This window comes from Geospiza fortis, unplaced genomic scaffold (assembly GCF_000277835.1).
Source record: "Geospiza fortis unplaced genomic scaffold, GeoFor_1.0 scaffold403, whole genome shotgun sequence".
Lineage (NCBI taxonomy): Eukaryota > Metazoa > Chordata > Aves > Passeriformes > Thraupidae > Geospiza > Geospiza fortis.
This window is the reverse complement of record NW_005054336.1, coordinates 4,506,272-4,527,248: the sequence shown is the minus strand read 5'-3', so window position 1 is coordinate 4,527,248 and position 20,977 is coordinate 4,506,272. Positions and strand designations below refer to the sequence as shown.

At 35.8% G+C, this 20,977-nt stretch overlaps 1 protein-coding gene across 1 annotated transcript in view; it reads left to right on the top strand.

Annotated features, from left to right (window-relative positions):
- Positions 1-2,091: 2,091 nt before the first annotated feature.
- DPYD (dihydropyrimidine dehydrogenase) overlaps positions 2,092-20,977 on the top strand; it is a 311,278-nt gene continuing 292,392 nt past the window's right edge. Inside the window, exon 1 of the mRNA XM_031057867.1 lies at positions 2,092-2,226. Coding sequence (XP_030913727.1) covers positions 2,092-2,226 — 135 coding nt within the window. The remainder of the gene's footprint in view (positions 2,227-20,977) is intronic.

Below are 20,977 nucleotides of genomic sequence, written 5' to 3'. Positions count from 1 at the left end.
TGAAAAGCCAACCAGGGAACCGAAATTAATAGGAAGAAAACACCCTCACTAATTTCACTTCTGACAGTTCAACTGACCCAAGAGCATTTACATTATTTTCCCATTTAAGCAGTTAACTTCTGAGTTGTTCTTAAACACTAGGGACCTCTAGCTAGAGCAGCCACTTTGGTCAGCAATCCAAGATTTAAGCAGGTAGTATATTATTTATGTAGTGGAAATACAAGCAATTTTTATATTGTATATGTGATTTAGTATTTTCTGTGCCAGTTTTATTTCAGATTTAATTCTAGGACATGCTGTGCTACGTAGTCCTTTTGGATTTCTGCAACTGTTGCTCTTGGAGCCATGCTCCTGCTGCAGAATTCCAACAGGAGCAAACATATGGGGTTCTTCCGTCCTTGGCTTGCCCCACCATTTGTTCCATGTTTTAAACCAACTGGTGCTGTACCCAGTGGAGTACATCTGTTACAGTTTATTGCTAGAAATTTGCAATTCATTTCAGTTTGCTAAAATAATATTCATGGCCAAGCATTAAGCAATTACAAAAGAGAGTAGGCAAAATTTTGCTGAAGTTTTTATGTGATGCAGAACCTACTGCCCAGCTTGGGTAATTTGGGTACTCAGCAGTCAGATAATGGTCTGACAGTTGAGTTTGACCATCCTGAGAAAATCAGCTATCCACTGAGATATCCCTTATGTGGATGTCCCTGCTCTGTTTTAATTAAGGGCAAAATAAATTGGCATAAATAACCACTGAATGCGTTTGGTTGCCACATCTTGCCTGAGGGTACTCATCTGGGGAGCACCCGGAACTGCAGCAGTCTTTTCTGCTGGAATTACAGGAGCACATCCAATAACAACCTGTAACTCTTACTGAAAGTCAGCAGAATGTAGGCTGCTAAATAGTCTGTATGTTTTTTGAATGTTGTACCTCACTTTTTGTCTGTGTGATTCAGACTGTGTTGGGCTATGTTGTTGTTTGCAGAGGTGAGGTTTCTGGTTTGAGGGAAAATTGGATTACCAATCATTACCTTCAGAGTAAGGCATTAAGTAGTTGAATAGAAAGTGACTCCTTCATATTAAAATAAGAAGTCCCCATAATCAGCGCAATAAAATCTTAATACAAGAGATGACTGTTTAATCATTATCACCCTCTGAAGCAGATTTTTAAAATTAGGAAGAATCACAATATAATATTCATAACCCCATCACACTCATAATGTTTCTGTAAGTCCGTCTCGCACATCTTTGACATATAGTAACAGAATAAACACACTGCTCACTATAGTGGAGACATGTAGTTGTAAACCAAGGCTTTTTTATAGGTAAACTTGCAAACTAATTCCAGAAGTTACAAGCAACAATGTGCCTGTTTTTGTTCTCCATCACAGACCTGAGCCTGGATCTGTCTCTTGGATGCCTTTCACACTCATCCCTTGAAATTAACGAGGTCGCTTTTGCTATAGAAATCTGTTACTTGCCTAATTTGTAAAAGAGTTTTGGTTCCAAAAATTTGATTTGATATGTTGAGTTACATTAGGGTAGTGCAAGATGTTGCAGACTTCATTCTGCCTGTGTTGTCAGACCACCACTATGACTTAAAAGTATGGCTACATTCCTGAGATTTATTTGTGTCCTTGCAAATAAAAGCATTTGAAGACGAATGAGTTAACTCATCAGCTCACTAGGCTTAGAAGGAGATTGTTTTGATGGGGAAATTGGAATTTATACTGAAATGATGAAACACTCAGAAATAACCCAGATATTTTAAAATATTTTTGCTTGTTTTGCTTTACAAATGTTACTTGGAATGATACAATGAACCAGAATTATGTGTTTCTATATGCCGTACATAAAAAATATCTAGGAATGGAAACCGTTATTAAAGCTACTAAATATAATTCTGTTTTCTAGTAATCCTGGAAATGTCTTTAAATATTCATCATCTAAGTGGCGTGGACAATGCAATCTAAACAAATTAGTATGGAGTTGGGCTATAATGTGGAATAATTGCATTTGGTTTTACAGAGCACTGTAAATAAGTGTGTAAAGAGGCTTTGAACCTTTATGGAAATTTGAATCTATATTTTAATGTCTTTTGTTCTTTTTCCACAGAACATTCTGGCTTTAAATCCCCGAAAACAAACACATGCAACTCTTCACTCAACTGCAGCAAAGAAATTAGTCAAGAAGCAATGGAAAAGGAATTCTGACAAAAACTGTTCAGTAAGTGCACGTTTATCATTGCATCTGGAACATGTTTATCATTGCATCTGGAACAATCATTGAGGCTGAAATCACAGCTGTGGGAGAAATAAATTAGTGTTATTCAGTAGCCACATTTGGCTTCTAGTTTGTTCCTGTAGATACAGAGTTACTTTGTGATGAGATCGTTTCTTGGCAGAGCCTATTTGCAGTCCATACTTTTTTCATTTTTGGTGATTTTAGTAAGTGGTTGATACAACTTTTGTGCCTTTTGTTATGGAGTCTGATCCCTCTCAAGTATCACATCCTGAGCCGTGCTGAGCCTCTTGATTTCCCTGGGTAGCCTCTTCTGCCACTTCCTCCTTCTCTTTCTGTTTTCCGAGAATCACACTGGGCTGAGCAGCACTTCACTATCCTTTCTGGGACTCCTAAAGCTAGTTTTATTTTGCTACAGAAGTAGGGGACCCTGTCATATGTACCTATTTTATATAAATACATAGATCTTGGATTAAAACATGACTCTGGAATTTAAATTTTGTGCATTGTAATTTTCTGGAAATAGTTGATTTTGGAATAAATACTTTTCTTGCTGTAAATTGTGTATACTCTTCTGTATTTCTGCCATTGTATATCATCATTTTCTCTCGAGGTATTTGAATTCCTAGTCTCAGCATGATATTTCACTAATCCTATCAGAATTTTTATGTCTCTTTGATCCCTCATCTGATTAGAAGTTTTGTACTGTTTTTATTGTCTTCCTACAGGTTGTCTTACATAATCCTCAAAATTCAGAAACCTTTTAGGTAGAGTACTAGTTTTCTTATGAGTATAAGGATAGTGGTGTCTTTTCATAGTGCTGTCAAAACACCTCCCACTAAAAAGGAAAATTCAGGTAGGAAATTGATTATGTTTGTAATTAAAAATAGGTCATCCAAAACCCAACAAAACACAAACCCAATCAAAAATACCAAAAAGTTCCTCAGTTTCTTAAAATCACGAAATCCAGTATGAACAACAAATATTTGCTGGATAGGATATCCTTAGCATTTCAGCAATTCTCTTAGTACAGTTTCCTGTTTTATAGTATTGATTATAAGAATCTTTTTTTTTTTGCTATAGCTATTTTCTTGTATTTATTGGCTTAGATAATGTTACGTGGACTAGAAACTTATGTACATGAAAACCTTCTATTTGTGAGCTTGGATGATTATTTTGATGTGTCTGATGCAGATATTGCCCACAACTGTCTGTTCCTGCTGCAGACAATGTTGGGCTGCTTAGCGAGCGGCTCCTGAGCAGCTGCAGTTTACAGTCATGTTTTCAGGTGACCTGAAATCAATGTAAACTCTGCTTTCAGAAACTGTTAGGAAGCTCAGGTATCCATGCAGCAGGGCAGCTGGGTATCTGTGTAGTAGCCTAATTAGCTATTCCAATGTAAATTATTCTGGTTAGTTAAACTGTAACAGTCACAGAAATGTTTTACTAATGGGTGTGTTAAAACATATCTCCTAAAGCATCTAGGCTTTTAAGTCACTCTTTGTTATCTTGAGCTGTTGTCCATGTCAGCCTTGCTTGGTTTTTGTATTCAGTTTACTCATAAAGTGTTTGATATTTGCTGTTGATTTTGAAAGTGCATGGTTTTCTAGAAATTGTCTCTCTTCCTGTGTTCCTGCTGTTAGCTGTATGTGTGTACCTCATGGTGTCTCAAATATTTCTGGATTCCCAAGGTCTGAGCTTCCTGGGTTGTGCAAACGCCATGGATTTGGGTTCATTGCCAGATTTTGTGCCTTGTCTGTATTTTTAGTTGAGAGAAATTCTGAACATTGTCAAATACTGCAGGATGATGTTTTGGCATAGGCTTGCAGTCTGATAAACAACTTGGTTTTATAGTTCTGCAGTACTGCTTGGAGATCTGTGCAGTTATTAGCACCCTGTCCTGACAGGAATCTGCTCATGGAGTACAGTTTACAGGATTAAAAGTTAGAAAGAAACAAATGTGTATATGGGCAGATATAACTACTTTCATAGCAGATAGTTTCAATACTGCATTATTATGTATTATTTGGTAGAAACATCACATTATTTGATTTGCAAGCTATTATAAGAAATGTAAGGTGCTAGAAGGAACTGTAAAGGGCTAGTCCTTATTTCTAGATGGGTAATGATCCTAGTTTTTAAAACTGACAAACTCTTTTTCACTCAGAGATGTGTAGCTTACTCTTACGGTGTAAGATTTACCACATAGCTTACTATTACCTTACTATAGCAGAAAAAGCCCTGAAAAATGAAAAAAATAAAACATTTGTCTGGTCTCCCATTACATAAAAGACATCAATAAAAAATAAGAGACCTTTTACATTCTCCAGATCATTGTTGAGTGGTTTTAATAAAAAAATAAAATAAAATGATTGAATCCTTTTATTGCCTCCCTAAATTAGGAAAGCTAATGTAGGAAAGGATGCACTGAACACAGTTTTCTGTTTTGGTCTAAAGAGCCACTGGCAATAATGTTTAGGCCTGCTAATGAATAGATCAATCTCCATTTGAAGTCCATATGAACTTTATTTGTTTCCATTTCCTTTAAATCTGAATTTGGCTTTTAGCTTTGGATTCTTTTAAAGCTGTTCTGATGCTGCCTTTGCAGAACTACTGTTGAAAGGAAGGTGGGAGTATGAAAATACAAAACTAATTAAATTAACAGCCCTCAAAACTCTGAACAAAAGCTGCATCTGCTGAGGCATGCACACAGTGACTTTGTAATGTCTAATAGACTTCCAGATGGCAGACTTACATATTTCTTCAGAATAATTACACAAGTGAAATTTTAACTCCTAGCCTGCTCTGAGACACTTTGGGTTGCCCATTTAATGAGTTCTGAAGTGCAAATGGAATGTCAATATCTTTCCTCAGCATTGGAGAAGTATCCTCCTAAAGGAAGGTTCAATTATGCTTTCAATGAGTGCTATTGTTTATTTACTATGTTAGCCACCAAGTGTTGCTGTACAAATTATTTATAGTTTTAGGTGCAAGATTAGTCAGCTTTCCTTCAGAAATTTTAACTCAGAGAGATGTATCAGAGTAGGAAAACTTTTTTGCTGTGTCACCCTCAGTAACAGTGTTAGATCTAAGCGTTAACACTCTTATTTCTTATGAGTCATGCTGAAAAGGAGTATAAACACATGCCTCTAGTTATCTGGGGGAACAAAGATTTCTGTTGTCCAGAAAAAATTAAAAGTAGAAGAGTTTTGAAATAGCTGTTCTAATAGTAAGCATTAAAGAAGGGTGCAAAATTTAGGTCACATTAGATCATCAGTTTACAGATAGAACAAAAGCAAAGGGATCAGCTGTGAAACTGTGAGGATTTGCTTTGATTTCAGGTCTTTCCTAAGTAGTTCAGGGTTGTTTAGACTTCAGATAAATATTTTTATCTGTGGTGTCTACCTCTTTATAATTGCATTTCTGTGTGTATTTTGTGCGTACCTACAAATAGGTCATCAGCTAGGGGGGCACACATTGTGAGCATTTGCATTGCACCCAGCGCACTGATTTCCTTGCTTTATGAATGGGGTTTCTAAGTATTATGGGACGAGTTTTGTTCTACCTTGTACATGTGCAGGTTTGTAATTTAAATGAAATTCACCTCCACAAGTTTTATAAATTGACTTGTCACTGGTGAATTCAGTGGGATATTCTAGTCCAGCCTTCTTTTTGGTAATGAAATCTTGTAGGTACCTACTAAGGACAGGTGAGAAGTTGATATAGGTCCACCTATGTGTTCAGACTTGCTTCAGTTTCTGCGTTTAGAAATAATTGTGACATTTGCTCCAAATGGAAATGCTGGAAGTATTTCAACATGACAAGAAGGTGAAAAGGAAATGGGGTTTAAATTGGTTTGTAGCTAATTGCCATAGCCTGTAACAGTATTGATTTTCTGGCAGTATTAGCATTGTTCTTTGTCCTTACATGTGCTAAGCCTGATCAGCATTGTGCAAAAAGAGCCTCTCTTCCATGAACAAAATAATTTTCATGCTCATCTCTTTTAGGTTTTGGGTTTTTTCTTTTTCTTTTTCTTTTATGGTTTTTTTTTTTTGGGTTTTTTTTTGTTTTTTTTTTGTTTTGGCAAGGACTCACTTTGGGAAAGAGACTTTAACTGTAGTCTAATTCTTTCCAGCCATTAGAGAAAACCAAATTCTTCACCTTGTCTTTTTCTGTGCAACATTCAGTTGCAACTACCAGATCATTTTGTGCTAATGATGGAGTGTGAGATTTGCAATTTATTGCAAGATATAACAGCTCATGTTGCTCTTTAAGTTCAGAGGACAAGGGTACTCCCTTAAAACAGTAGTAATAAGAGCTTGCTAAAACTTCTAACTGCTTTTCACTTTGATAGTATTTCTGTGGCTGTCACTTCTATATATAAATATCTGTATAAAGACATTCTTTAAAAAAAGGTGTGTAAGTACCTCCTGATGCACAATGTCCAGGCTTGCATAGAAAAATCTGTAAACAAGATGATCTTTCTCAGCTATAATGTGTTAATCTAAGTATTGCCTTCCAGTGAGATGGAAAAAGTTCACATGATTTTTGTGCCTAATAATGTATCATGCATACAGAATAATCAAGTTAGAATTTCACAAATAATTGATGGATTGAAGCAGAAATAGTGCAAATTGCAAACAAGTAGATATAAAACCCAGTACACCGAAGGCCTGAAATCAGGAACCTTAGTGAATAAATGCTTTTTCAGGGAATAATTTGTCCGTTTCTAGACATGTATTGATGAAAGATTCTATATTTATAAATAAAAAATAATCCCAAATATTGTAAAATAGAGAACACTCATTAAAGGAAATCAACTCAATTATATTTATAATCTAAATGTATAGTTTACCTTTGCAAATATTTATTTTTGTCTTCATTGCATATGAATATGCAAGTTTAGCTCTTTTCTGAATGGGTATACAATGGCAGATGTCTCTCTAATCGCTGCTCTATTCAAACATTAATTGGTAGAACATATGTAGAATTCTACTAGTCTGAATAGGTATAGGATAGCAGCAGTCTCTTTAATCACATCACTATTCAACCACTAATTGGTGTGATGATTAAGGGACATTAGAGGGAGCACTTTGACATCTGATTCTTTGAACTGATGTCTGCTCGAGCTGCGCTGTATTCATCATGGCCAGACTGATTTCTTAAATAAAATGCTCTGATTCCCAAATGTGGAAAATATTGCGTTAGGATCTATTGAGGTGATTAGGGAATTTGAGAATGATTCTTTTATTTAACTAGTGATTGACTGTATATGCACAAACTATTCATATGAATAATACATGTGTTGCTGAGTATCAGAAAGAGCTGAGAAGTAACATCAAGAGATTTTCTCTTTTCTCATAGTGTCAATAATTAAATATTAATACGCATTTTAAAATGTACCAGTTTAATCATTTAGCAGTCAAATTCCTACTCATGCATTTTTTAGATTAACTAATTACTCTGCATTTTCTCTTATCGATAGCATATGCTGGCATTTATAACCCTTTCACTGGAATAAAGTGGTTTACATGTTTATATATGATATCATGTATAGTGGCTCTAAGAAATGCATATTATTAATTTCCTTGAATTTTATGTTTTATATGCATTTCAATATCTTAAGGTGTTTTCATTAGAATATCTCAATAGCTCCTAACTTGCCTTGATGCAACAAATTGTGGTTTTATGCACATTTTCTGTGTATTAAATTGCAAATACTGGGTGATGGCAAGTTGTGCCAAATGCTTTCTTAGTACTGTGCAAAAGGTTCCTTCTCACCCCATGGCTCTTCTGGAGTGCTGTGCAAAACCACCTCCAACCTTTTAACTGCTGCTGCTCAGAGTTCTTCAGGTTTGGTGTTCCTCTTATTTGATGTTGGATGATTCCTCTTCTGTAGAGAAGCATTCACCTTTTAGTGAGCAGCATTTAGTTCCAGGTATATTTCTGATCTTAACCAATTCAAAATGGAAGTGTTTCAGAGTTGCAAATTGTTTAGCTTTGCACTCAATTATATGACAAAATGAAAAATGCTTATCTGCTTAAAGTGCTGAATTCTGGGAAAGTCCAATTCATTCCCCTTCATTAAAGCTGAGCAAGTCAGAGTAGGGATAGGATTAGAAACCATCTTCACTGTCAGCTTTCAACTTCTGCTTAGTATTATATTCTTCCAGATGTAGAATTCTGTGTACTTAACTGTGGTTACTGGATGGAGATAAAGGTGCCTTATTATGCTGGAAAACAGAAAAAATATCAAATAGAAAAAATAGCTTATCTTTCTTCAGACGTTCTACTCCCACTATTTTTTTTTCTCTTGTAAGCTATTGCCTATGCTGAAACCAAGATTGCTCTTTCCTGTACTAGACTTCCCTCTTCTACAGTGAAGGCCATCAGACATGTGCTGTTCCTTCTGCAAGAGTGTTGGATTATCTTGTATTTATGGCCCAAATTCTGACCTGTTAGTTTGTATTGATTTTGAAATTCTCTTCTTCCCTTTGGAAATGTTTAGTATTTCTTCGTTCCCTGTTTCCCTTATTCCACCAAACATTATGACAGTAGAAACCATTAGTACATTAATTTTTTTCCAATTAGTCAAGTCACTGAGGTCTTGGGTGAATCATGAATCATCTTGATTCCAGTTATTTTTGGTGATAGAAAAGAACCTAGTTGTTTTTCAGTTAGTTGCACACTCACCGGATATTTGTTTAGTCTAGTCTACATTTTTAGTTGGCTTATGAAAATGTGCTGTGGAATAATCGGGGGAGAAAAATGTTTATTCCAGATTTGCCACATCTACTCTGCCAGTTATTCTTGGCCAGTTTTACATGGCCGTGTTGGCGCTTTTTATATCACAATAGAAGTTTTAATATATGTACTCCATTTTCTCTGCCTGGGGGTATGATTTCTGTTTTCACTTTTTTTTTCTTTTTTTTTTTCCTTTTTTCCCCTCCCTCCAATACCCCTATGTAAGGGGAAGCATTATGTCTGTCTCTTCTCTTCTTTTGGAACCACAAGCCTTCTAGTAGGTGCAATTGATAGTTCTCCATTCATTGCTTCAGTTAGTTCCTCGATGACTCAGTGATACATGAGCTGAATCAGTCTGATTAAAAAGAATAAATTATTCTTTTTTTTTTCCATGCTCAAGCCTGCAATCTCATGTTCTTGCTAAAAATATATTTTTTTAGTTGTAGTTATGGCTATACTGTGCTATCTCCATGAAGAGAGCAGGGAGGGCTGTTGATTCTGCATCACTTATTTGCTCTGTTGTACATAATCTGTACTTCTCTTCATTTTCTTCTTGCTTCTCATGTATATAGAACAATTTTCTTACTATCATTTTATAGTTTTCTCCTCTTCATTTTTAACTTAAATTTGCATAACTTTCTGGTTTTATTCCCACAGTGTTTTTGCAGTTCATTTATACTTAGAAATTTATCTACTCTAGGTATGTGTCAGTTTCCCTGCTTTCATGATTTTGATTTCCAGGCCATTGGGGGGAGGCATGATGTGATCATAAAGGTGTGCTAAGAACACTCTTTTGGGTGAGTTTTTGTTTTGTTTGTTTCCTGTTTGTTTTATTTTGTTTGTGGTTTTGTGGGGTTATGTTTTTTTTCCTTTTTATTTGCTTTGCTTAGGAATAGTTCCCCCTTGTGAATTTCTGTAGGGTTTGCCCTTTCTCCTGCTTTCCTTTACTGATCAGTATAACTCTCAGGAGACGTACCAGAAATTATATTTTCTGAAGTTCACCATCCTCATTTTTTTACCCTCACCACTTTCTGCACTTGGAATTGATTGTAATCTATTACAGAGGGAAGTCATTGATTGTAAGATGCTTTAACTTTTAAAATGCAACCTGTAAAACACAGATCCTAATAATGGTAGCATGCAAGTATTCTTTGATGTGATAACTGACAAACTTTGTTAGGAACAGTCATTTAATCAGAAACACTAATACAGAATTTTAAAAATAGTATCAACTCATGCCAATCTTATCAATTCTGGTATGAATCTGAGTGGACTTTATCCCTTTAGCAAGTGGATGAAGTCATAGAATAAATACAGACTATAATTTCCATCAATTTTTTAAAAATTCAATATAAATTTTATAGAATAAGGTAAACAATTTAAAGACATTAATTTTGAGAAGATTATTGGTATTTGAAATATACAGAATTTATTTGGAATTTGAATCCCAATTTGTAAAGAATAGTTTCACACTGAACTGTTAAACAACTTCAAAAAGTTAAGACTATGAGGATTAGCCATAGGGAGTTGAAACAAATGGGATTGATTGGCAAAGCAGGAAATACAGAGGAAAAAATGAGAACTTTCAAAAGTCAAGTTGAGTCACTCTGGGTGAAAGAAATTAAAACAAATAGTAAAAGGTTATTCAGCTATATAAAACAAATAGTAGAAGATTCTTAAGCTATTTAAACTAAAAGAAATAAAAGAACAAGCAAAGTCAGTGTGAAGATAGGATTAAGGATATTAGGTGTTGTCTGAAGTCTTTGTAAATTGTTGTCCTACTTTCAGTAAAATGGGAATGAAGCAAGAGGTGGCTAAATGGGCAGAAAAGTGCAGAAGTGGAAATTACACCAGACAGGCCAGAAAGAAAACTTGGAGTGTTTTATATTTGAAGTCAAAGGAACAGAACTGCATCCATAAAAGTATCACAGAAAAACTGACATATGAAATTACAAGCTTTGTAGTAGAGCAAGTTCTTGATTAAAGAATAGGCAATGCAGTTTGTGTGTGCTAGAGGACAGAGAACTGATGGACAACTCTTGCTCTGTTGGTCTCATATTGGCATCATGCAAAACTTAGAAAACAAAATTTTGAGATTTATTAAATGCATTAAGGAAAATGGAAGATAGAATGAGGCATATTGGGTTTTATTCTTAGGGATAAATCATGACACACTAACCAGGGTTTTGGGTTTTTATTTTTGCCAATTAATAACGAAGTGTCATCTGCTTAGATTAGAATAGTAGCATGGATAAGGAACTGGCTAGAGGGGAAATGAGAGTGAGAAGTGCTTAAAAAAGATCTGCTGGGCTTTAGCAGAGCTTTTTGAAGGATCAGTCTTCAGATTCATAACGTTTAATATTTTCATTAATGAGCTTGACATAAATATTAGGAGCATGTTACAAGAAAGTCGACAGGCACTGTCAATACAGAAGGAACTAGAACATCATAAAGGACTGTGTGACACTGAAGTTTAGAATAAAAAAAGATAAGAATAAATTTAATAGTGCAATTAGGAGGCTGTACAGCCAAAGGGCTGAGGATGAGAATGACTAGGAGCCTAATGTCTGGAATTAAGCAAGAACAGGATTTGGAAATACCAGCTGATCAGATGGTGATGGTTCCATGAACTGGGTAAGAAAATCTGAATGTGAACTGAATGTGAACGCAGGAGGTTACTTGTGATTGTCCAAGTTGTCACTTCTAGTCTTCTGTATGCTTTAATGTTTTGGACTGTGGGGGTTATGTAGAATAAATTGCATTTGAATCACATCAGATACATAGTGAGTGTCATTGAAATGTTCATGGGAAAAATGGGTCTGCCTTCAAATAAGATCTGGTTAGTGGCCAGTAAACAAGGCTGCACACTGAGCCCAAATGTTGAAAGGCTAATGATTAGGTGTGCCCTCTCTGTTGTGTTTCCTAAGTCATGAAGCACTTCTATGTAAAATAGCATCTGACTGTGTAGTTAACACTGGGTTTGCTGCATGTATGTGCAGGAGCCAAATAAAGTTCTGAAACCTTTTTTAGGCATTTTAAATTTAAGTGCCTGACTGTGCAATGCCTGTGTTTGTTTTATGGAGTGTATGATCTATGGGTTCTTCTGTGTTCTCTAGCCAACTCTTTGGGCCTTACTTCAGCCTTCTATTTGTACAAACATTACTTGGGGACCGGGGTTAATTGAGTACCTGAATGTCAGTTTCTGTCCTTTGTTAATTTGCGTGGATCATTTGCAACCTTCTTTACCAAGTAACAAGTTGTAGCTGTTAGATATAGATTAATGCTGTTAAATATCTTTTTAAGGTATGTGCTCTCTCATCTGCTTTCTTTTCACTTGCTACTGATGCAAGTGCTATGCAGACATGAAATTGCTTTGAGACTGATTTAGCTATATATAAAATTTCCAAGCAAGAATGCTGATTTTTTCATTTCAGAAATACAATGTTAACATTTTCATCATTTTGTGGGGCTTCATTGTAGGTTTGTCCTTAGCTAAATGATGTAGCTACCTTTTGTTTTAGCATTTCTAGTTTTTGACTCCCCTTCTAAGATTCCAAATATCCTTAAAGTTTCAGTCCCTTGCATAAGTGTCATTTTATCCACTTTCTTCCTCAGAGGTGGTTGGTGAAAGAAGTCTTTCACTGCTGTGGAACAAAACAAAAAGGACTGTTAGTGAAGCTAGCTTAGTATCTTTGTAACTCAGCTCATGCTGAATCATCAATACTTTGAGAAGTGTGGATTTAATGAGCATTTGTATCTAACTTTTGAAGACAGAGCCCATAAACTTGCATTTTAAAGAGAACTGTTAGGGGGAGAATTCACTTTACTTTCACTTCTGTCACATCTGAAGTAATTAGTAGTAATACATATTGAAAATCTTTTAGTACTGAATCTATAATTTTTGGGGACAAACTTCACTTTCCTTATAATTCCACTTCATTTTTGGCCATGCTTGGACCATTTTTCCTACCCTGTACAATCTGCAAACTGTCTTTTATTTTTTAGTGTAAAGCCTTCAGAAGAGGCCAGTGAATCTCAGCCACTATTGCATCCACAGTAACTATATAAGAGTTGGTTGAATTTAACACATTTTAATTGCATAAGAAGTCTTGTTTACATTCTGTTTCTCGAGGATTGTAACAGTAGTAGTTTTGGTGAACAGCAATAACATAAAAGTTGCACGTGTTTTACAGAGTCCATTAGAGACAAGAGGGCAGTGTGCATCAGAGTAGGTGGCCATTTCTTGTGCTGTTGCTGATGCTTTCTGTGGAGTTTTTCTTTTTCATTTGTTTTCCTCTGCATTTATTTTTCAGTGAATGGCCAAACAATGTGAGAAGGATCTTGCATATATTTGTAGCAATAAGTCTGAAAAGCTCTGTTGCCACCAGGGCTCTAGAAAAGCTGTGGAGAGGTACAGGGCGTTGCTAGGCAACACCGCATGGCCACAGATAGTATTTTTCCTTTAATTTATTTATTCTTCAGTTTGAGTGTGTCCTGCTTGGAGCCATTTGGGTAATAGTTAAGCAAGCACATAGAAATCAGAGAGCTGCAGGAGTGGAATAAAGGAATGCAATATAAAAATGTAAGAAAGGAAAAGCCATGACACATAATTAAATGACCAAGAGACATGAAATAATTAGTAAGGACTGGAGAGAAAAAGTAAACAAGCATGAGGAAATAAGAGCAGGAGAGAAAAAAACCCCGAAGTTATGAAAAAAAGAGAATAGAAAAGATAGGGCACTATTGAAGAAAAATTAAAAATTGAAAGCTCAAACAGTTTATACACAAGGGGAACAGGGAGCTTATTGCATAGGAATAAGAATTAAAAATCAGAGATAAAAATGACTTCAAGAAGAAAAGGGAGAAATTTGGTAATGATGTTAAAAGAATGATGATTTTTGTTTCTTTTTGATTTGCATCATCCTGTTCATTCCTATTACTCTGTTTGCACATATGCAATAGTAGCAGTGACACTCAGGAGCTGGGGACTGATTAATAAGTCCAATATGTTTCCCAGAGAGGAAAAATAATTTAAAGTAAGAGTTTCTGTGTTATTTAGAAATTATTCAATCTGTCTGTTTGGAAATAGCATTTTCAAAACTAGGTTATTGCATTTTATTGAAAAAATGTGGGTGATTATACCAAGGGTGTTAGGTCAAGCACTGGTTGCACAGAGGGAGTGGGTTGTTCATACTCTGAGTTAAACACAATAAGCAGGGGCAGGTCTGTCCTGTGCAGTGTTCAGGGAACTAAAAGGTCTTCATCTGCAATAGTTGGAGCCATAATAGGCTTGAATAGCGTAGCAATGTGAGGAAAATTCTGTGCCAGAGCCAGCCTGGCTGAGAGACCCATTTAATTAGCTCAGGAGTTGTGCTACCTGGCCCAAATGTCTTGAACACTGTTTGTGGGACTCGAATTGGTCTCCTCCAAACAGTGCTACGCCAAATTCAAATCTAGGAGTCTTGCACTGCAGTTCTCTTCTGGTGTATCCTGGCTCTGTATGGCCCTGATTGCTTGGGAATTGCTGGGAAGGTGCTTAGCTGGTGCTTTGGGGCATGTTCATATTGCTCACCTCAGCTTGAACATAGCAATTTTCAAGATACTAACAAGAAGAGGAATACAGCAGCCTGAGCTGTCTGAAGACAGGCCAGTAGGTTTTGGGAGAAGAAAACTATTCAGACTGAGACATGAAAGCTTCCAAAGAAGCAAAAACCTTACAAAGAAGACAGTAAATGAGATACAGAACCAGAAGAGCGCATAGTGCCATAGTGAGGTATTGAGTAGTTAGTGCTTTTCTCTCTGACGCAGTAAATGGAACTGAGACCTGAGGCAATATATTTATCCTGGATTCTGTTCTCAAGCTACATGTGAATAAACAAGCAGCATAACAGCAGCATTCTCTTAATGCTCTTTTGAATGCCTTGCTGAAAGATGTAGCTACATATAATCCCTGTTCATTTATGTGTATAGGAAAGTTATTTTTCACGTAATTTTTAGGGAAAATAATACCACTTATTTTCTTAAATTTCTTTTGGAAGTTTCTAAAGTTTGTTAAACATGCATGGTATCTTCAAAGAAGATTGCACTTATTTGAGCAGTTTTCCCTGATTTTTGATTATTCCTATGTGTCTGTAAATAGATGGCACAACAGATGGTGAAAACTTCATAGGATCTGCAACCATTGTAATAGCCTCATACCTCTGATTTTCTGAATTTTTTTGAGAGGGAAAAAGCATTTTAAGTGTTTGTACTGTCCTACTTGGTTGTTTCTTTCCCACACTGTCCCCACCAAGACGTAATTTTCCTCCTTCTTAGCAGTGAGTGTAAGCTTTTGTTTTGACTAACTTGGCTTGATGCATGATATTTAAAAATAAGTAGTTGTGTTGACTATTAAACAGCTTTGTGAGTCTTTCTGCATTCTTATTCATGCTTTCCTTTTTTTATTTTGCACTTCCATTTGTTTTTTCTGACTCTGATTACAGAGACTGAGGCTGCTGTCTTACTGTATCTTTTGCAATAAGGTTTGAGATACCAGACATTGCTAAGCACAGTAAGGGATGCATGTAATTATCGTAGTTTTTGCACAATTTTTTTTCTATATGGTATTTTGAAAACAGAAGATTTTAGAACATTCTAAATCAGAATAGCTGATTTAGCTATTTTAGATGGCAGTGAATATAAAATGTGCTTAAATACTTGGCTTTTCTGGACATCTCAGCACATGTCATTTGAATCTCAAAAAATGGAAATAAAAGAGAAATTACAGCATGTTTTTTTTCCAAAGATATGTGATTTGTCAACCCACTTATGTATCATCTCCTGACATGTCTCCTGTCACCTACAGTTACTTCTGAGTTAACAGACTTAAAAACATAAGAGCTGAGGTAACATTTTGTTGGGTGTTTGTGTATGGTTTCCATACTTTGTAAATTAACTTGAGATTTTTTAATATTATTATTATTATTCAATTATTTGATTATTAATATTTTTATTCTTCAGGTTTTCATAAGCTATGATAGTGATGGAAAATCTGAAACACAATGCCAGCATGTAACACAACTGCAATGTCTGCAGCCTTTTTTTAGTATTTATTTCTTTGACTTGGATAAACACTTCTCAAGTGAATTGAGTATTTCAAATTATTCCTCTGAGGAAATTTAGTCTCAATTTCATATTTTGCTTTATTTCATTGCTACTTAAGTAGCAATGTGATACTAATTTTAGATAACACAATAACCCAGAATATAAGTGTATATACTCTTCTCTGGATAATTCCCCTGGTCAGGTACCTGATGATATCTTATAATATTTTTTGTGGAATTCTTTCAGTCACAACACTGAAGTATTTCACATATTGCTGTTTTCTTCTCCTAAGCCAAGCAGACAGAGGATGGGATTTTTCCCACTCATTCTATCAGACAGATAATTTAAAAATTATTAAATAATAATATATGAAGTTCATTTGTGAACTATGGACACCGTATGCAAACATACAACAAAATGTTACCTCAGTTCTTATGTTTTTAACTATATCTTAACTCATATGTTAACTCAAAAGTAACTGTAGGTGACAGGAGACGTGGCAGGAGAAGATAAATGAGTTGACGAATCACATATCTTCAGAAAAAAACCACGCTGTAATTTCTAGTCTAGAAACTCATATTGAATACTATTTTATGGAAGTCTTTTAGCTGTTGGAGAGAATTAGGAGCACACATTTTAGTAAGTAGTACGTGGAAGGGGGTGGTGCACGTGTTTCTATAACTGGCAGTAGAAAGACACGATCTAAGATGTGATCTGTAAGATTAGGAGACAAGGACCTTGGCATGACCTTGCTGTTGTGGTTTAACCCCAGGTGGCAACTAAGCACCACAGCCACTTGCTGACCCCCCAGTGGGGTGGGGGAGACAATCAGAAGGGTAAAAGTGAGAAAACTTCTGGGTTGACTCATAGACAGTTTAGTAGGTAAAGCAAAAAAGCGAAAGCTGCACATGCAAGCAAAGCAAGGAATTGATTTAGTACTTCCTGTGGCAGGCAGGCGTTCAGCCACCTCCAGGAAAGCCAGGCTCCATTGTACATAATGGGAAGACAAACACCATCACAGAATCATTAAAGTTGGAAAAGACCTCCAAGATGATCAACTCCAACCTTGGCTACATACTGCCATGCCCACTAAACCATATTACAGAGAGTAACCACTTTGGACCTCTCTCCTTCTTCTTCCCCCAGCTTTATGTGCTGAGCAAGACTCCATAGGGTCTGGGATATGCCTGTGGTCAGCTGGGGTCCCCTGCCCTGGCTGTGTCCCCTCCCAAATCCTTGTGCACTCCCAGTCTCCTTGCTTGGGGGTCTTGATGCTCAGTGCTGCTCAGCAATAGCTAAACCATCCCTGTGTTATCAACACTGTTTTCAGCACAAACCCAAAACACAGCCCCAGAGCAGCTGCTGTGAAGAAAATTACCTCTACCCCTCCCAAACCCAGTTATTTTTGGCAAGAATTTTATGTGAAACCATGAGAAATAGCTGAAACAGATTAGCTTCTGCAGAACTGGTTGGGAAATATTTTATTTACTTTTTTTAAATATTGAGGCAACAGCACAATGAAAGAAAATGTTTTGTTGTGGCCTGTCTGAACAATACTGCTGTTGGACAATAAAATATGCCATGCAGGAGATGAGAGGTGGCATCCTGGGCTGAGGAAGCAAGCTTGTTACATATAATTTGCTTTTATTCCACTGCATAAGACAGGACCATACTGTTTCAGGATGGTGTTTAAACATTTAATTGTAAATTTAATTTGAAAAAAACTTTCATATTTGACTTTAGCTATGCATGAAAAATAAGTGGTGTCCTCTAAGTTAGTACTCTCAAATATGTGGGGTTAATTCCTTAAATTCTTGATCATTTGGGCTCTAAAAGAGCAAGGACTTTGGATATGTTTTTCCTTATAGTCTTTGTTGAAGGTCAGGAACATAATCTGTTCTGTAGGAGTGCAGTTCTACCTACATTTTAAAGATTCTTCCTTTTTTCCCAGGTTATGAGCTCTGTAAATGTTAATTCTCAATATGAGTCTGGTCTTTACCTGCATAGTCTCATTTTATTTAATCTCGAAGAGTCAAGGGAATATTTACCTAAGCAGAGTAAGGAATCCCAGGGGAAGAGCAAGCAGGGTTGAGGTATGTGAAAGTAATAGGAGGGGAAGGGAGTATAGCATTTGGCATATTATTTTTTTCTTAGTTGTTAGTTATATTTTCACTATCAAGTAGAAATAGTATATTTAGAAATTCTGTGAAGAGCCTGTGTCTCTTTATTTAAACTTAATGCTCTTAAAGAATTAGATTGTAAATTCATGTTGAGAATACCAGGCTCTCTAAGAGGAAAATGCAAGATTACAACCACATATTAAAAAAGAAACAGTATTTAGATGAAGCTTTTGATATTCATGATATGTATTGTTCCCTGCTACAGAACCGTGTCCCATAAAGGGAAGCAGTCTTGCAACTGTCCCTTCAAATGCAGGGGGACCAGTAGTTTGTTGCTAAGTCTTTTCATTCATCAGCTGATTAAGTTTAACATTTGTTTTGCAAACAGAAAGAGAAATGTGGGAGGCAAAGGTTTTCCTTTTTTTTTTTTCCCCTCCCTGAATGTTTTTTTTCCTGTCTTTTAAAGCTGAGTCACAAGAGAAAGGAGCATTATAAATTGTCCTATCTAGTTAGTGGCATCACCTGTGTTCTCTGCTCCATTATTATTTCCAGCTGTGCCTCTGGTTTCTTGCATGTCTTTTGTAGCTCTTTATTCTTTTGAGTTCCTTGGTCTACTATTTTTTGTGTTGCACGCTTGGTCCGTTCAGAATGTTTTTTCTCACCCTCCGTGTATCACTACTATCTGATGTGTTATCCATTGCCAAAACACGTGGTGTCTGCATCTGCTCTGACAACAGCAGGTTGAATTCAAGCAAGATACCATACCCTTATGTGAGCATGAAGGCTGTGATAAATTTGCCACTTGAAATTTCTGCGTGAAACAGCATGAAAAGGAAGTTAGCAGAATGCCATCTCTGCACTGAACGTCTTTCACAGCACTAGTAAAATTGCAAACTAGAGTGTTAACCATGTTTAACAAGTAATTAACTTCTACATGATTACCTGTCTTTAACGATTAAATGTGCCATATTTTGAACTGGGAAAAGTTAAAAAAATCCAAAATTGTCTGCTTTCATTTAAGAATTTACACTTGCTTTAACTGTATTATTTCTGTAATAATTATTACCAAAATTCCACTCTTGCAGTTTCAGAAAACAGCACATGCATCAGTATTTCATGGTATCAATTCTGTATTAGCAATATATCTCCTGTTTGTGGAGAAAATGTGATACTTGTTCTTGAGTTTGCATGTGTGCTATTTTTAGTGCCTTAAATTAATATACTGCTAAAAAAATCCTGAGAAAATTAACATGGTTATGCTAATAAGGCATTGATTAAAGCCTCCCACAATTCTATGAAATGATTTTTCTATTGATTCTTATTTGATTACTAACACTTAGGCTAGTTTTCTCTTAGAATTCTCCTTTTTTGGATGTACTAATATCTATACTTTTCTAAGAGCTTGTCTGGACAATGTGGCTGTATCATGTAATGAAAAAAATGTTATAACAAATGTTCGTGTATTATGAATGGCATGCAGTCAAATGTTATGTAAATACCTGAGGGCTCAATATACTTTCTGCTGATATTAGGAATATGTATGTGTTTAATTTTTTTTTTTTTAAGATGTTTTTCCTTTGTGAACAACTGGTCAGTTAGCAGTTTAAAGCTGCTCTTTCCCCCTTTTGGAAAAAGAACCTTTTGAGAATGAGTCACAGCAAATAGGAAGAAGGAACTTAGTAAGCAGACATTACAAAGATGATAATATGTTACAGATAGGATCAAACAGTCCTTTTATGTGTTTAGTTTTTAAGATTGTTCTTAAGGTAAGGCCCTGTGGCAAATGGCATCAGTTTTGTTAAGTTGCTCAGTATGAAGACGGTTTCAGGAGGCTTCCTGTATGGAATACAGCTATTGGCTCTTGAATAACATTAGAATAAATGCAATATATGTAAGTCATTTTACCCTATAGCAGATGGGAGCTTAAGTCATTGAGAGAAGATCAATGGAATCATTTAGCTTTTTGTGTTGTTTCAGTGTAGAAAGACAGTCTGTTCCAAGTCAAGAGAGGAGTCTGCTAAGGATATTTAGGTTTCATTGAAATAAAGCACAGTTCACATCAAAAGAAGATGTGCTATTTCAAATTCATAACAATTGACTATTAGTCTGTTTTTAATATTTTCTTTGGCATGTAATCCTGTTTAATTAGATTCTACTCTCTCTGTTGTTTCAAGATTCCATAAACTGGAGTCTTATATACCAGCTGCTAAAGCAGGAGTTACTGTCTAAATGATATTCACAATGAGTATTTGGAAGGTTTACAATTATACCCTTGCTAATAAATTGTGCTATTTTCCCCAACAGTTTTAAGTGCTAATCTTCAGAAGGCATTTTAAAATTAGCTAAAATTCTGTCAAGAGATTTACAAAAATTGTTAGCATGAAGATAATTATGTCACAGTCCTTGGACTCCATCTCTGATTGTGTGCATAAATCAGAAAATGTCAGCTGTGTTTTCCCTTAATAATTATCCTTGCAGCAATATATTACAGTTTGGATTACTATTATAGTGTTGCTTTAGGTTTATAAACCACAAGTTTGTTATTTCTGAAGTTTTCTGCTGATGAAATAATCCACATTTCTGTAAGAAGTAATATTTGTGTTAACACTTGATATCTATCAGTAAGAAGATCAATGTGAAAATCAGTGTTCTACACTTTTTTTACACAGTCCCCCAGAAATAGTCAGCTTTTTTTGTTACTATTTTGTTAAAGGAGGTCACTTCTGTAGTATGGCCAGCATTTTCAAAAGAGCTAGCTGATGTGGTCACCCTTGTAGCATGTGTGGAAT